This window comes from Ranitomeya variabilis, chromosome 3, assembly GCF_051348905.1.
Source record: "Ranitomeya variabilis isolate aRanVar5 chromosome 3, aRanVar5.hap1, whole genome shotgun sequence".
Classification (NCBI taxonomy): domain Eukaryota; kingdom Metazoa; phylum Chordata; class Amphibia; order Anura; family Dendrobatidae; genus Ranitomeya; species Ranitomeya variabilis.
The window spans coordinates 269,723,036-269,740,784 of record NC_135234.1 but is presented as its reverse complement, the minus strand read 5'-3'; the positions used below and the strand labels follow the sequence as shown (position 1 = coordinate 269,740,784).

The 17,749-nt window shown below is 42.8% G+C and overlaps 1 protein-coding gene across 4 annotated transcripts in view; it reads left to right on the top strand.

Annotated features, from left to right (window-relative positions):
• Positions 1 to 17,749, top strand: part of ANKS1A (ankyrin repeat and sterile alpha motif domain containing 1A) — a 390,648-nt gene that overhangs the window by 136,036 nt on the left and 236,863 nt on the right. For all 4 annotated transcript variants that reach the window (XM_077295484.1, XM_077295481.1, XM_077295483.1 and 1 more), the window contains 2 exons: positions 11,810 to 12,106; positions 12,241 to 12,316. In XM_077295484.1, the coding sequence (XP_077151599.1) occupies positions 11,810 to 12,106; positions 12,241 to 12,316 (373 nt within the window). The remainder of the gene's footprint in view (positions 1 to 11,809; positions 12,107 to 12,240; positions 12,317 to 17,749) is intronic.

The following is a 17,749-nucleotide window of genomic DNA, read 5'->3' as shown; positions in this document are numbered from 1 at the left end:
AGGGAGTGGGGCTCACTTTTGCTGAGGAACACTGCACTGAATAATCAATTGTGTCTAAACATCTTTGAAGAGAAATTTCTCTCAACAATCCAGGAGCAATTTGGTGATGAACAATGCTTCTTCCAGCATTATAGTGCAACATTTCACAAGGCAAACGTTATAGCTAAGTAGCTCGGTGAACAAAACATTGAAATTTGGGCTCATGGCCAGGAAACTCCTGAGCAGAGTTGTAACAATCGCAGTTGCAGAGGGTGTGACTGGACCTGTGCAGGAAGGGGACCCGCCAACCTCAGCGCCTACTTCAGCTGGATGTGCGTCCTCGGAAGACAGATTACGATTGAATATATGTATCTACCAGGAAGGGGCCCAGGATTGTGGATATACAGTGGAAACCACAATGCATGTTTTTCTAAAAATCTGACATGAAGTCAGAATAAACCTTTCCTGTTTTAGGATTAACATAATTATTACAGTAATATTTGTTACATGCCAGAATAGAAAGCAATCGAAAAAATTGTGTGCCCGTAAATAGTACCAATAAAAAAGTCAACTTGTCCCACAAAAACAAGCTCTCACATGACTATTGGCAGAAATAAAGACAAATTATAGATCTAAAAATATGTCAATGCAAAAACTTTCTTCTATGCATTAAAGTGCTTTTTTTTTTCTTTTTTTTCTTTTTAAGAGAGTATGACAGCGACCCAATAACTCTGGTATCGCTGTAATTGCACTGACCCAAAGAATAAAGTTGTCCAATCACTTATACTGACTGTAAAAGGGCATTAAAAAATAAGTAAAACCAATACTTCACCTGCCATTGATTTATTCATTCTGCCTCCTAAAAAAGATTGCACATTTATCCTGCGATCTGCTCTGAACGCTTACACTGGGGTTTCAATTAAAATCTCTGAAATACGTGATTAAGATAGAATCCATGGGCATAAGATTCCTTGTAATGAGTCAGATGAAGTCACTGTGGATGCCGTCTGACCTATGATCCAATGGTGTCTGTCTTTTTAAGCGTGCATAAAAGCCCACAATAACTTTGCTGTCTCATTGTAGTGAATAGATCCCTCGGGTTTCATCAGAATTGTGTTATTCGGGGATTTAAATGGAAACACTGATGTAAGTAGAGCACATGATAAACGTGATCTAAAATGTTATGCAAAATGTTCAACTCAGTCCACAAAAAGCAAGTTCCCACTCAGGTCCGTCATCTGTAAATGGAAATATTGGCTTTTCCACATCACTAGTACAAAAATTCTGGAAAAGCTAAATGGCTCCTCACCCCACAATAGAAATTCTGCACTCCTAAATCCAAACGCCCCCATCCTTTTTGAGCACCACAATGTGCCTAAGACACATTTACAAATTTAGCATCAACATGTTTGGCATTTTGGTAGTGATAAGAGTTTGCCTAATTTACGGGATACAGGTCTCCAGAAGAACAAACTGGGAACGTCTGTATACTAGGCACTGCAATGTATGGGCTCTACAATGGCAGACTTAAAATGTTCACTCGGCAACATCCACGGCTGCTTGTTTGTGCAAAACACCAATGGAGTCAAAATCGTCACTACACCTGTAGACAAATTGCCAGTTGGGTGTAATTTCCAAAATGGGGTCACTTGAGGGGGATTCTGCTGTTCTGGCACTTAGGGGCTCTGTATATGTCCGCAAACTATTCCATGAAAATTTGTTTTCCCAGAGTCAAATGGTGCTCTGTGCCTCCTGAGTTGTGCTGTGTCACCAAGCAGTACTGTACAGCCACATATGGAGTATTTTCAGCAGAAATTGTGACAAATTTTGGTGACATTTATTCCCATTTCACCATGTTAAAATGTAAAATTTGGGGCTAAAAAAATGTGGTAAAAGTGTAATTTTTTTCTTCTATGCCCAATGGTCCAAAATTCTGTGACATACCTGTGGTGTCACTGCATCCTTACATGAATTCATTGAGAGGTGTAGTTTGTTAAATGGGATCACTTATAGGGGTGTTCTGACACCTCCAGGGCTCTTCCAGTGGATCTTGGCACACCTGTAAGCCATAACAGTAAAATCTGCACTATAATCTGGCACTCCATTCCTTCTGAGCTTTGTACTGTGCCTGAAAAGTACTTTCCGATTACATGAAGGGTATTAATGCAGGAGATATTGCACTGTGGGGTCCATTTTTTCCTATTCTCCCTTATTAAAATTAAAAACTTGAGGCTAAAACATTTTATTGGTAAAAATGTAATCATTTCTGTGAGGCACATGTATCAACATGCCCACTGACCATTTAGATGAGTTCATTGAAGGGTGGTGTTTGTGAAATCGTATCACTTATGGGAGATTTCCGCTGTCCTAGCACCTCAGGGACTCTACTAATTTTACATTGCACCCTCAAACCATTTCAGAAAAAATTGAACCTTAGTATGGCTCTAATTCCCTTCTGAGCTTTGTGCTGTGCCTCAAAAGTACTTTTCAACCACTTATGAGTATTTAGCGTGCTCTGGAGAAATTGTGTAACAAATTGTACAGTCCATTTTCTCCTATTATCCCTTTTGAAAATTAAAAACTTGGAGCCAAAAAAAACTTTTTGGGATTTAAAATTGGTAATTTTCCAGCCCAATGTTATATACTTTTAGGAATTGCCTGAGGGTTATGCTCACTAAACCTCTAGTTGAAATTCTTGAGGTGTAGTTTCCAAAATGGAGTCACTTGTGGTGCTTTCTGCTGTTTTAGCATGTCATGGGCTCGCCATATGTTCCATGACATCTGCAGTCTATTGCAGACAATATTGCACTCTAGAATTCAATTAGCCCTGCCATGAGTCCAAACTATAGTTTTCCACCACATATGGGGGAATCCTTGTACTCAGGAGAAATTGCACACCATATGGCACAGTCCATTTTCTGTTGTTACCCTTATGCAAATTAGAAAATTGGCGCTAAAGCTACAATTTTGCAGGAAAAATATTTTTTTCATTTTCGCGGCTTAACGCTATAAAATTCTGTGAAGCACCTATGGGTTCAAGGTGCTCACCACACCTCTAGATAAGTTCCTTGAGTGGTGTAGGTCACTTTTAGGGGGTTTCCATTGTTTAGGCACATCTGGGACTCTACAAACACGACATGGCGTCCACTGTCTATTAGGCCGGTTTCACACGTCTGTTTTTTTCCGGTACCGGAGATGTCAGTGTCCGGGTGTGTAGTACTTGCGGCACATGTGTCTCAACCGTGTGCCGCATCAGTACCACACGCATCGGTGCCTGAGATACAGTGGTACAGTAAGCACTGTTCCCTGGCGCTGGGTGCTGAAGACTTCTCTCATCATTCATCTCATATAGCTCTGCCGGCGATCAGTGTGAGCAGGGGAGAAGGATCAGTTATATTCAACTGATAACAGCAACATTAGGTGGCGGCTGATGGGACTATTACTTCCATCAGCGTGCATCTGCTGCCGCTAATAGCAGTGAGTGCAGGCTGCGGCTGATTGGAGAATTCATCATCCGCTGCCTGCGCTATAAATAAATAAAAAATCTGCCTTAGTTTCCCCTGTATTTTTGATAACCAGCTAGGCAAAACTCACAGCTAGGGGCTGCAACCTTCAGCTGTCAGCATTAGCAAAGCTGTTTATCAAGAATAGTGGTTTAACCCCTTTACCCCCAAGGGTGGTTTGCACGTTAATGACCGGGCCAATTTTTACAATTCTGACCACTGTCCCTTTATCAGGTTATAACTCTGGAATGCTTCAACAGATCCCAGTGATTCTGACATTATTTTCTCGAGACATATTGTACTTCATGATAGTGGTAAAATTTCTTTGATATTACTTGCGTTTATTTGTGAAAAAAAACGGAATTTTGTCGAAAATTTAGAAAATTTCGCAATTTTCCAACTTTGAATTTTTATGCCCTTAAATCACAGAGATATGTTACACAAAATACTTAATAAATAACATTTCCCACATGTCTACTTTACATCAGCACAATTTTGGAAACAAAATTTTTTTTGTTAGGGAGTTATAAGGGTTAAAAGTTCACCAGCAATTTCTCATTTTTACAACACCATTTTTTTTTTAGGGACCACATCACATTTGAAGTCATTTTGAGGGGTCTATATAATAGAAAATAACCAAGTGTGACACCATTCTAAAAACTGCACCCCTCAAGGTGCTCAAAACCACATTCAAGAAGTTTATTAACCCTTCTGGTGCTTCACAGAAATTTTTGGAATGTTTAAAAAAAAATTAATATTTAATTTTTTTTCACAAAAAACTTACTTCAGCTCCAATTTGTTTTATTTTACCAAGGGTAAAAGGAGGAAATGGACCCCAAAAGTTGTTGTACAATTTGTCCTGAGTACCCAGATACCCCATATGTGAGGGTAAACCACTGTTTGGGCGCATGGCAGAGCTCGGAAGGGAAGGAGTGCCATTTGACTTTTCAATGCAAAATTGGCTGGAATTAAGATGGGACGCCATGTTGCATTTGGAGAGCCCCTGAGGTGCCTAAACATTGAAACCCCCCACAAGTGACACCATTTTGGAAAATAGACCCCCTAAGGATCTTATCTAGATGTGTTGTGAGAGCTTTGAACCCCCAAGTGTTTCACTACAGTTTGACGCAGAGCCGTGAAAATAAAAAAAAAATTTTCCACAAAAATTATTTTTTAGCCCCCAGTTTTGTATTTTCCCAAGGGTAACAGGAGAAATTGGTCCTCAAAAGTTGTTGTTCAATTTGTCCTGAGTACGCTGATACCCCATATGTGGGAGGAACCACTGTTAGGGTGCATGGCAGTGCTCAGAAGGGAAGGAGCGCCATTTGGAATGCAGACTTGGATGGATTGGAATGCAGACGTCACGTTGCATTTGCGGAACCCCTGATGTACCTAAACAGTAGAAACCCCCCACAAGTGACCCCATATTGGAACCTAGACCCCCCAAGGAACTTATCTAGATGTGTTATGAGAACTTTGAACCCCCAAGTATTTCACTACAGTTTATAACGCAGAGCCGTGAAAATAAGAAATCATTTTTTTCCTACAAAAATGTTTTTTTAGCCCCCCAAATTTTTATTTTCCCAAGGGTAACAAGAGACATTGGACCCCAGAAGTTGTTTTCCAATTTGTCCTGAGTACACGGATACCCCATATGTTGGGGTAAACCCCTGTTTGGGCGCACGGGAGAGCACGGAAGGGAAGGAGCACTGTTTTACTTTTTCAACGCAGAATTGGCTGGAATTGAGATTGGACGCCATGTCGCGTTTGGAAAGCCTCTGATGTGCCTATATAGTGGAAACCCCCAATTCTAACTGAAACCCTAACCCAATCACTCCCCTAACCCTTATCCCAACCACACCCCTAACCCTAAGCCCAACCATAACCCTAACCACACCCCTAACCCTGACACACCCCTAACCCTAATCCCAACCGTAAATGTAATCCTAACCCTAGCCCCAACCCTAGCCCTAAGCCTAGCCCTAACCCTAGTCCTAATGGGAAAATGGAAATAAATACATTTTTTTTTTTTCCCTAACTACGGGGGTGATGAAAAGGGGTTTGATTTATTTTTATAGCAGTTTTTTTAGCGGATTTTTATGATTGGCAGCTATCACACACTAAAAGACGCTTTTTATTGCGAACAATATTTTTTTGCGTTACCACATTTTGAGAGCTATAATTTTTCCATATTTGGTCAACAGAGTTATGTGAGGTCTTGTTTTTTGCGGGACGAGTTAATGTTTTTATTGGGGACATTTTCGGGCACGTGACATTTTTTGATTGCTTTTTATTCCGATTTTTGTGAGGCAGTATGACCAAAAAACAGCTATTTATGAATTTCTTTTGGGGGGGGCCTTTATACCGTTCCGTGTTTGTTAAAATGGATAAAGCAGTTTTAGGGTATGTGCACACGTTGCGGTTTCTCTGCGGATCCACAGCGTGTTTTGAGGTGCAGAAATGCTGCAGATCCGCAATTGATTTACAGTACAATGTAAATCAATGAGAAAAAAAAATGCTGTGCACACTGTGCGGAAAATCCGCTGCGGAAACGCTGCGGTTTAAAAGAAGTAGCATGTCACTTCTTTTTTATGAATCTGCAGCGTTTTTGTACCCACTCCATTATAGAAAACCGCAGGGGTAAAAACCGCAGCAAATCCGCAAGAAAACCGCAGCAAAAACGCACAAAAAAATGCTGCGGAACCGCACAAACAACCGCAGGTGCGTTTTCTGCCAGGAGAGACAGAATCCGCACCAGAAATTCCTAAGCCTAATCCACAACGTGTGCACATAGCCTTATTCTTCGGGTCAGTACGATTACAGGGATACCTCATTTATATCATTTTTTTATGTTTTGGCGCTTTTATACGATAAAAACTATTTTCTAGAAAAAATAATTATTTTTGCATCGCATTATTCTGAGGACTATAACTTTTTTTATTTTTTCGCTGATGACGCTGTATGGCGCCTCATTTTTTTGCGGGACAAGATGACGTTTTCAGCGGTACCATGGTTATTTATATCCGTCTTTTTGATCGCGTGCTATTCCACTTTTTGTTTGGCGTTATGATAATAAAGCGTTGTTTTTTGCCTCGTTTTTTTTTTTTTTTTACAGTGTTCACTGAAGGGGTTAACTAGTGGGACAGTTTTATAGGCTGCGTCGTTACGGACGCGGCGATACTAAATGTGTACTTTTATTGTTTTTTGTTGTTTTTTTTTTAGATAAGGGAATGTATTTATTGGAACAATATATATGTATTTTTTCATTTATTTAGGATTTTTTATTTTTTTTTTTACTTTGCCCCAAGGAGTTCATCACAGTAAAGTGACAGATCGCTGATCTGACACTTTGCTGTGCATTGTGTCAGATCAGCGATCTGACGTGCACTGCAGGGAGGCTTCCCGACGCCTGCTCTGAGCAGGCGCTGGTATGCCTCCTCCCTGCAGGACCTGGATGCAGCCCCACGGCCATTTTGCATCCGGGGCCTGCAGGGAGAAGAAGGTAGGAGAACCTCGGAGCAACGCGATCACATCGCGTTGCTCCGAGGGTCTGAAAGAAGCCCGCAGGGAGCCCCCTCCCTGCGCGTTGTTTCCCTATACCGCCGGAACACTGCGATCAAGTTTGATCGCAGTGTGTCGGGGGTTAATGTGCCAGGGTCGGTCCGTGACCGCTCCTGGCACATAGTGCCGGATGTCAGCTGCGATAGTCAGCTGACACCGGGCCTCGATCGGCCGCGCTCCCCCCGTGAGCGTGGCCGATCGCTATGACGTACTATCCCGTCGAGGTGAGGTGGGCCCGTATGACCACTGGCGGGATAGTACGTCTAATGTCAGAAAGGGGTTAAATTGTTAAAATAAATAATTTTACAAAAAATGGTGTGTGGTACCCCCTGTTTTTGACAACCAGCCTTGCTTTAATCAGACAGCTGGGGGCTGGTATTCATGGATATTCCCCAAACCCCCCCCCCCCCCACAACCTAAAATTAGCCCACACCCTCCCAGAAAGGACACATCTATTAGATGCGCCAATTCTGGTGCTTTACCTGGATCTTTCCACTTGCCCTGTAGCTGTGACAAGTGGGGTATTATTTGTAGGGTTGATGTCACCTTTGTATTGTCAGGTGAAATCAAGTCCACGTCTTAGTAATGTAGAGGTATCTTCGAGATACCTATCCATTGCTAATCTTATAGTTATATAGTAAATAAATATACTTGCTGTGTCTGTGTCAAGTCCTTTATTTGAAATAAAAAACACACTTTTTCATTTTTATTTAAAAAATAACAAACAGGTGAGTATAACGTCTAATTCTACTAAATCCCTCGTCTCCTGTAATAAAACAAAAATAAAAAAACAACAATATCCCTCACCTGTCTGTCATTCTGTCCCACAATGTAACCATGTCTGGGGGATAAATAGTTTTCAACCTAGACGGTGACCAGATGCGACTGTCCAGGCTGAAAAGCGCTGGTGAATGAGCTGCTGTAGTTCAGCTCAGTGAGTTCACAACAGATCACCGTGGGAACCCACACTGGAATTTTCATTTATTTATAGCGCAGGCAGCGGGTGATGAATACCCCCATCAGCCGCAACCTGCTCTCACTTGTATTAGCGGCAACAGGTGTAGACTGATGGGAGTAAGTGTCCCATCAGCCGCCACTTGCTCTCATTGTCATCACTTGAGTATAACGCTCATCTTTCTCCCCTGCTCCCGCTGATCACTGGCAGAGTAGAAGAGAATGATGAGAGCCGTCTTCAGCGCCGGGGAACAGCGCTTACTGTATTGCTGCTTCTCAGGCATCGGTACGTGTCACATGGATGGCATCCCAGTGTGTCATCTGTGCGCACGTGCACAGGACGTTTTGTGGCCCATGCTGCCGGTAAAGAACGGATATGTCAGCATGTTTTGCCTACGGACATGCCGTCCATGGAAACACACTGACCTGTGCACAGATCCATTCACTTTAATGGGTCTACATGTGTAAGTGTCTCTGGTATTGTGTGGAAGTGTCTCTGGTATGTGTGAAAACTGTCACCACATGTACCTGACACACTGATGCCTGAAAGGCCTTGCAGACAGTTTTATCACTCAAAAAGTCAAACTGAGCTCTTTCCTGTCCTGCACCCAAACAGTAGTTTTCCACCATGCATGGGGCATCCGCATACTCAGGAAAAATTGCACAACAAATTGAATGGTTCATTTTCTCTTGTTACCCTTGTGAAAATACAAAATTGGGGGCCAATTCGACATTTTTGTGGGAAAAATTAAAATGTTCATTTATACCTTCCACATTGCTTTAATTCCTGTGAAGCACCTAAAGGGTTAATAAACTTCTTGAATGTGGTTTTGAGCACTTTTAGGATTGCAGTTTTTAAAGGGAACCTGTCACCCCCAAAATCGAATGTGAGCTAAGCCGACCAGCATCAGGGGCTTATCTACAGCATTCTGTAATGCTGTAGATAAGCCCCCGATGTATCCTGAAAGATGAGAAAAAGAGGTTATATTATACTCACCCAGGGGCGGTCCCGGTTCGGTCCGATGGGTGTCGCGGTCCGGTCCACCCATCCGGTCCCATCTTCTTACGATGACGTCCTCTTCTTGTCTTAACGCTGTGGCTCCGGCACAGGCATACTTTGTCTGCCCTGTTGAGGGCAGAGCAAAGTACTGCAGTGCGCCGGGAAGGGTCAGAGCGGCCCAGCGCCTGTGCACTGCAGTACTTTGCTCTGCCCTCAAGAGGGCAGACAAAGTATGCCTGCATCGGAGCCGCAGCGTGAAAACAAGAAGAGGATGTCATCGTATGAAGATGGGAGGCCCCGGGCCGAACCGCGATGCCCATCAGACCAGAACTGGATCCGGGACCACCCCTGGGTGAGTATAATCTAACCTCTTTTTCTCATCTTTCAGGATACATTGGGGCTTATCTACAGCATTCCAGAATGCTGTAGATAAGCCCCTGATGCTGGTGGGCTTAGCTCACCTTCGATCATGGGGGCGACAGGTTCCCTTTAAGATTGTGTCAGTTTGAGATTTTTTTTGTCTGGTCTCTGAGATGTGGTGGTCTTGAACAAAAAAAAATATCTTAACAAATAAATGTTTTGATGATCTAAAGTAGACATGTGGAAATGCTACTATGTATTATCTATTTGTGTGGTATATGGTAATTATTTGGTTTAATAGCATAACAATTCTACATTTGAAAATGTTGAAATGTTCAAATTTTTTTTGTCAAATTTTTTATATGTTCATAAATATACACATTTATATTGGCCGAAGTTTAACCTTAACATGAAGTACAACATGTCACGACAAAACAATATTAGAATCACTGGGATATGTTGAAGCGTTCCAGAGTTATTACCACATAAAGTGAGATTTGGAAAATTTGGCCTGGTCAGGAAGTTCACCTTCTGGCTCTGTGCTGAAGGGGTTTAAAATACCGTATATACTCGAGTATAAGCCGAGATTTTCAGCCCAAATTTTTGGGCTGAACGTGCCCCTCTCGGCTTATACTCGAGTCACGGTCGGTGGGTGAGGGGGAGAGGGCGCTGAGGCATACTTACCTGCTTCCGGGGCTCCTGGCGCTGTCCCTGCAGTCCCACGGTCTCCGGGTGCCGCAGCTCTTCCCCTGTTCAGCGGTCACGTGGGACCGCTCATTAGAGAAATGAATATGGACTCCACTCCCATAAAGGTGGAGCCGCATATTTATTTCTCTAATGAGCGGTAACGGTGACCGCTGATAGAGGAAGAGGCTGCGGCACCGAAGACCAGCTGTCCGGGGGAAGGAGCGGGACGCCGGGAGCAGGTAAATATTACATATTCACCTGTCCGCGTTCCACACGCCGGGCGCCGCTCCATCTTCCCGGCGTCTCTCCGCACTGACTGTGCAGGTCAGAGGGCGCGATGACGCATATAGTGTGCGCGCCGCCCTCTGCCTGATCAGTCAGTGCAGAGAGACGCCGGGACGGGACGCTGAGGAGCTGCAAGCAAGAGAGGTGAGTATGTCATTTTTTTTTTTTTATTGCAGCAGCAGCAATGGCACAGCTTTCTATGGTACATCTATGGGGCAATAATGAGCGGTGCAGAGCACTATATGGCACAGCTATGGGGCAATAATGAGCGGTGCAGAGCACTATATGGCACAGCTATGGGGCAATAATGAACGGTGCAGAGCACTATATGGCACAGCTATGGGGCAATAATGAACGGTGCAGAGCACTATATGGCACAGCTATGGGGCGATAATGAACGGTGCAGAGCACTATATGGCACAGCTATGGGGCGATAATGAACGGTGCAGAGCACTATATGGCACAGCTATGGGGCAATAATGAACGGTGCAGAGCACTATATGGCACAGCTTTCTATGGTACAGCTATGGGGCAATAATGAACGGTGCAGAGCACTATATGGCACAGCTATGGGGCAATAATGAGCGGTGCAGAGCACTATATGGCACAGCTATGGGGCAATAATGAACGGTGCAGAGCACTATATGGCACAGCTTTCTATGGTACAGCTATGGGGCAATAATGAACGGTGCAGAGCACTATATGGCACAGCTATGGGGCCATAATGAACGGTATGGAGCATCTATTTTTATTTTTGAAATTCACCGGTAGCTGCTGCATTTTCCACCCTAGGCTTATACTCGAGTCAATAAGTTTTCCCAGTTTTTTGTGGCAAAATTAGGGGGATCGGCTTATACTCGGGTCGGCTTATACTCGAGTATATACGGTAATTACAATTCACTTTTAGAAACAGAGTGGAGCAAGGCTGTGGTGTCGGTTCAAAGTTTCTGATTCCAACACTTCTATTTTTTCCAGACTTAATAAATGGCCATTAATTAGCAATAACAAATTTCCTGTAGTAAAATAGTACCACAACTGTTTTTAGAAATAGAGGTCATAGATTGGATGGAACATACAATTAATTAATATTTCTAAACATACAAATTTCCTATGAAAATGAATTGACCAATATTAATAACTGCTAATAATTTATTTAATCCGGAGTTCTTACATTTCTACTCTACCTAAAGCTAGTTGCAACTCCATAGCCCTTTGTGCAGGGCACATGCTCCTTTTCTGGAATTCTGCCAGTAATTAAAATAAAAAAAAAAAGAAATTAAAACCCACTGCTAAACATGGTGTCTATGCAATGGAGGAGTGTTGGGCGGACTTTTGAAAATGAATAACACAAAAGTTGCAACTAGTACCCAGTTTTTGTTTTTGTTTGTATTTAGAGGAAATAATTTTAGGTATAATAACTTGTGTATGATAATGTGTCACACATATCGTTAGACTTACCCACCAATGTATTATTCTACAGAATAATGATAACGAAACCGCCCTGCACTGTGCTGCACAATATGGACACACTGAGGTCGTTCGGGTTTTACTGGAGGAATTGACTGACCCTACAATGCGAAACCATAAGATGGAGACACCCCTGGATTTGGCAGCACTGTATGGGCGCTTGGAAGTAGTGAAGCTCCTACTCAATGCCCACCCTAACTTGCTGAGCTGCCACACACGGAAGCACACTCCTCTTCATCTGGCGGCTCGCAATGGCCACAGAGCAGTTGTCCGAGTTTTGCTGGATGCTGCTATGGATATCAACTACACGGTATAATCGTACATATTACTCATAACTTTTTTTATGTACCATATGTTTATATTACTTTTCTTTTAACATGTAAATGAAAAGTATTCCCATCCTACATTATTATTCAGTAACCTTGATATTTTTTTTTTTTCCAGACCGAAAAAGGAAGTGCATTACATGAAGCTGCATTGTTCGGGAAGGCTGATGTTGTTCAAGTGCTTCTAGATGCAGGTGATTAACTTATTTATATTAATACCCTACTTGTCATGTGATGCACTGGAAAGCCCCAACAAAATTTCAATTGCATTGAAATTGCAAAAAAGTGCACTTACAATAGTTTTTTCATTTTTTTTTTTAATTTATGTTTACCACCGGATTATAAGACGCACCGGATTATAAGACACAATTTTACTTATTTTTTTGCACTCTGAGCTGAAATTTTTACTCATATCATTTTGGGTTAGATAGGACGATTCGATTACACCATTTACTGATCCGATTAATTTACTTTATATTTTAGTAGATCAAACTTTTACGAATGCAGCGATACCAAATATGTGTTTTTATTTTCAGTAGGGGCAAAGGGGGTGTGATTTCAACTTTTGTGTTTTTTTTTTTTTTCATATTTTTAAAAAAAAATTTCACTTTCTACTGTATTTTATAATCCCATTAGGGGACTGGAAGCTGCTACCGTTTGGAAGCTAAAATCATCATCTGTGAACCCCAGCTATAGGATGGCTTTCACAGGAGAATAGTCAGGACAAACAGAACCTCCAGCTGTCATGGGTGCGTGGAATAATGTGCCCCTCTGCTGGCATATTTTAAATGCCATTGTCAGAGATTTACTGCGGAATTTAACTAGTTAACAGGCACGGGTGGAGCTCCATGCCACCTGCCGCTGTTAAAGGCACATGATGACTGATTAAATCAGCCATCATCTGCTGGGAAAAAATGTGGGCTCAGCGTACAAGATCACATCAAAAGCAGAGAAACAACAGATGACTTAGCTGTACATCTTACATTGTGTTGTGAAGGGTTTAAAATAAAGCTGGAGGTGTAACCTTCAATAACATCTGCTGTTTCATATCTATTGTTCTGGTGTACAGATGACCAATGACTTACAATGGATATGTATGCAATATTACATATAAATATCTATGCGTGTATATGTGTGTGTGTCTATATATATATATATATATATATATATATATATATATATATATATATATATATATATACATACATATATATACATACATATACTAGATGGTGGCCCGATTCTAACGCATTGGGTATTCTAGAATATGCATGTCCACGTAGTATATTGCACAGACCACGTAGTATATTGCCCAGCCACGTAGTATATTGCCCAGCCACGTAGTATGTTGCCCAGCCACGTAGTATATTGCCCAGCCACGTAGTATATTGCCCAGCCACGTAGTATGTTGCCCAGTTACGTAGTATATTGCCCAGTGACGTAGTATACAGCACAGAGCCACGTAGTATATTGCACAGCGATGTAGTATACAGCACAGAGACACGTAGTATATTGCCCAGCCACATAGTATATTGGCCAGTCACGTAGTATATTGCCCAGCCACGTATGACACAGGTTAAAAAATAAACATATACTCACCTTCCGAGGGCCCCTTGTAGTTCTGTCGGCTTTGTGCGGTGCAGGCGGCAACTTCCGGTCCCAGGGTGTGATGACGTCGCGGTCACATGACCGTGATGTCATGGCAGGTCCTTCTCGCATACCATCCTTGCCACCGGAACCTGCCGCTTGCATGGAGCGGTCACCGGAGCGTCGCGAGGAGCGGGAAAGGCGGCGGAAGGTGAGTATATAATGATTTTTTATTTTTTTTATTATTTTTAACATTAGATGTTTTTACTATTGACGCTGCATAGGCAGCATCAATAGTAAAAACTTGGTCACACAGGGTTAATAGCGGCGGTAACGGAGTGAGTTACCCGCGGCATAACGCGGTCCATTACCGCTGGCATTAACCCTGTGTGAGCGGTGACTGAAGGGAGTATGGAGCGGGCGTCGGGCAATGACTGCAGGGGAGTAGGGAGGGACTAATCGGACTGTGGCCGTCGCTGATTGGTCGCGGCAGCCATGACAGGCAGCTGGCGAGACCAATCAGCGACTTGGATTCCATGACAGACAGAGGCCGTGACCAATGAATATCCGTGACAGACAGAAAGACGGAAGTACCCCTTAGGCAATTATATGGTGTGTGTATATATATATATGTGTGTGTGTGTATATATATATATATATATGTGTGTGTGTATATATATATATATATATATGTGTGTGTGTATATATATATATATGTGTGTGTATATATATATGTGTAAATATATATATATGTATATGTACAGGGGTTGGACAAAATAATGGAAACACCTGGAAACATCAACAAAAGTTAGTTTAATATGGTGTAGGTCTTTTGCGGTGATTACAGCCTCAATTTTCCGAGGTATGGATTCATACAAGGTGTGAATTTTTTCCAAAGGAATTTTAGCCCATTTTGCAGTTAAAACACCCTCCAGTTCGTTGAGTGACGATGGTGTCGGAAATCGACATCTAACTTGAATCAGTAAAATTGACCTTAAATGCTCAATAATGTTGAGGTCTGGGGATTGTGGGGGCCAGATGAGATGCTCAACTTCATTAGAATGTTCCTCGTGCTATGCTTTAACGATTCTAGCTGTATGAATTGGTGCATTATCATCCTGAAAGATGGCGTTCCCCTCCGGGAACAGTGCTTGAACCATTGAATGCACTTGGTCGCCCAAAATGCTTAAATAATCTCGGCTGTTAATTCTTCCATGAAGGGATATCATTGGCCCGGCGGATCTCCACGAAATAGCACCCCAGATCATCACAGAACCTCCGCCATGTTTTACGGTTTGGAGAAGGCAGTCTGGATGGAATGCTTCTTTCGGCTGTCTCCAAACGTACACTCGGCCAGAGGTTGGAAATAGGGTAAACGATGATTCCTCTGAGAATATCACATGTTTCCACTGCTCGAGGGACCAATTCTGGAGGTTTCTGCACCACTCTAAACGCTTGGAAACATTTGTCATTGAGAGCAGCGGTTTACTAATTGCAGCTCTTCCGTGGAATCCAGATTTGTGCAGCTCCCGACGAACGGTTTTCGTGGAAACTGGGTTCTGTAGGTGTTCATTGAGCTAAGCAGTGATTTTCGGAGCCGTGGTCTTGCGATCCTCTTTCACAATTCGCTTTAGAGTCCGACCGTCTCTCTCAGTCAACTTTGACTTTCAGCCTAACCTGTGCTTTGCTGTGGACGTTTTTCCTTCTCTTTCAAACGCAGTCATTACTTTGGAGACAATACCTCTTGACATGCCAAGCATTTGGGCACTTTCTGTTACATTAGCCCCTGCCATACGAACACCAACAATTTGGCCTTTTTGAAAATTCGAGAGGTCTGCCATTGGTATCAGGTTCTCATCAATGTTCTTACAATTCAGCAAAACAAACAGTTAATTTACATACACATATCACATAACACAAATAATCAACTACAAAACATTACCATATGTCACTGTTTGCATGTTTATAACCTGTTCGAAGATTATGATGTCAAAACGTTAGGTGTTTCCATTAGTTTGTCCAACCCCTGTATGTATGTATGTGTATATATATATATATATATATATATATATATATATATATATATATATATATATATATATATATATATATATTGCTCGAAAAAATAAAGGGAACACTAAAATCCAGCATCCTAGATATCACTGAATGAAATATTCCAGTTGTAAATCTTTATGCATTGCAGAGTAGAATGTATTGAGAAAAATAAAACCTAAAAATTATCAACGAAACCTACAACTAATATCCCACGGAGGTTTGGAGTGGAATGATGCTCAAAATTGAAGTGGAAAATGAAGTTACAGACTGATCCAACTTCAGTGAAAATGCCTCAAGACAAGGAAATGATGCTCAGTAGTGTGTGGCCTCCACGTGCCTGTATGACCACCCTACTCTTGGGCATGCTCCTGATGAGGCGGCAGATGATCTCCTAAGGGATCTCCTCCCAGACCTGGACTAAAGCATCCGCCAACTGCTTGACAGTCTGTGGTGAAACGTGACGTTGGTGGGTGGTGCGAGACGTGATGTCTCAGATGTGTTCAATCGGATTCAGGTCTGAGGAACGGGCGGGCCAGTCCATAGCTTCAATGCCTTCATCTTGCAGGAACTGCTGACACACTCCAGCCACATGAGGTCTGGCATTATCCTGCATTAGGAGGACCCTATTGCCAACCGCCCCAGCATATGGTCTCACAAGGGGTCTGAGGATCTCATCTCGGTACCTAATGGCAGTCAGGCTACCTTTGATGAGCACATGGATGGCTATCCGGCCCTCCAAATAAATGCCACCCAACACCATTACTGAACCACTGCCAAACCAGTCATGCTGAAGGTTGTTGAAGGCAGCAGATCACTCTCCACGGCGTCTCCAGACTCTGTCACGTCTGTCACATGTGCTCAGTGTAAACCTGCTTTCACCTGTGAAGAGGACATGGTGCCAGTGGCGAATTTGCCAATCCTGGTGTTCTGTGGCAAATGCCAAGTGTCCTACACGGTGTTGGGCTGTGAGCACAACCCCCATCTGTGGACGTCGGGCACTCAAACCATCCTTATGGAGTCGGTTTCTAACCGTTTGTGCAGACACATGCACATCTGTGGCCTGCTGGAGGTCATTTTGCAGGGCTTTGGCAGTGCTCCTCCGGTTCCTCCTTGCACAAAGGGTGAGGTTAGCGGTTCTGCTGCTGGGTTGTTGCCCTCCTACGGCCCCCTCCACGTCTCCTGGTGTACTGGCCTGTCTCCTGGTAGCTCCTCCAGCCTCTGGACACTACGCTGACAGACACAGCAAACCTTCTTGCCATAGGTCGCATTGGTGTGCCATCCTGGATGAGCAGCACTACCTGAGCCACTTGTGTGGGTTGTAAAGTCCGTCTCATGCTACCACGAGTGTGAAAGCACAACCAACATCCAAAAGTGACCAAAACATCAGCCAGGAAGCATTGGTTCTGAGATGTGGTCTGTGGTCCCCACCTGCAGAACCACTCCTTTATTGAGTGTGTCTTGATAATTGCCAATAATTTCCAACTGCTGTCTATTCCATTTGCACAACAGCATGTGAAATTGATTGTCAAACAGTGTTGCTTCTTAGTGGACAGTTTGATTTCACGAAGGTTTGATTTACTTGGAGTTATATTCTGTTGTTTAAAGGTACAGTAAGTTCACACAGGGTGTTTTTGCTGCGTTTTTTTTAATGCTAATTTTCAGCTGCTTTTTATAGTACCAGCAAAGCCTATGAGATTTCTGAAATCTCATGTGCACACACAGAGTTTTTGTGTGATCAGTATTTTGTGCTTTGCTGCGTTCTGTGGACATAGGACATGTCACTTCTTTCAGCTTTTTTTTAAGCGTTTTTCACCCATTGACTTGAATCGATGGTGAAAAAACGCTGCACATACGCAAGGTTGACTTTTCTTGCAGTGTATTTGCTGCAGAATAGTCAAGTAGAGCCAGATGTGACGTTACATCGAGCTCTGGTACATCTAGATGGCAGGCTTCATGATGCGTTCATGCAGCCTGTCATCCAGCAG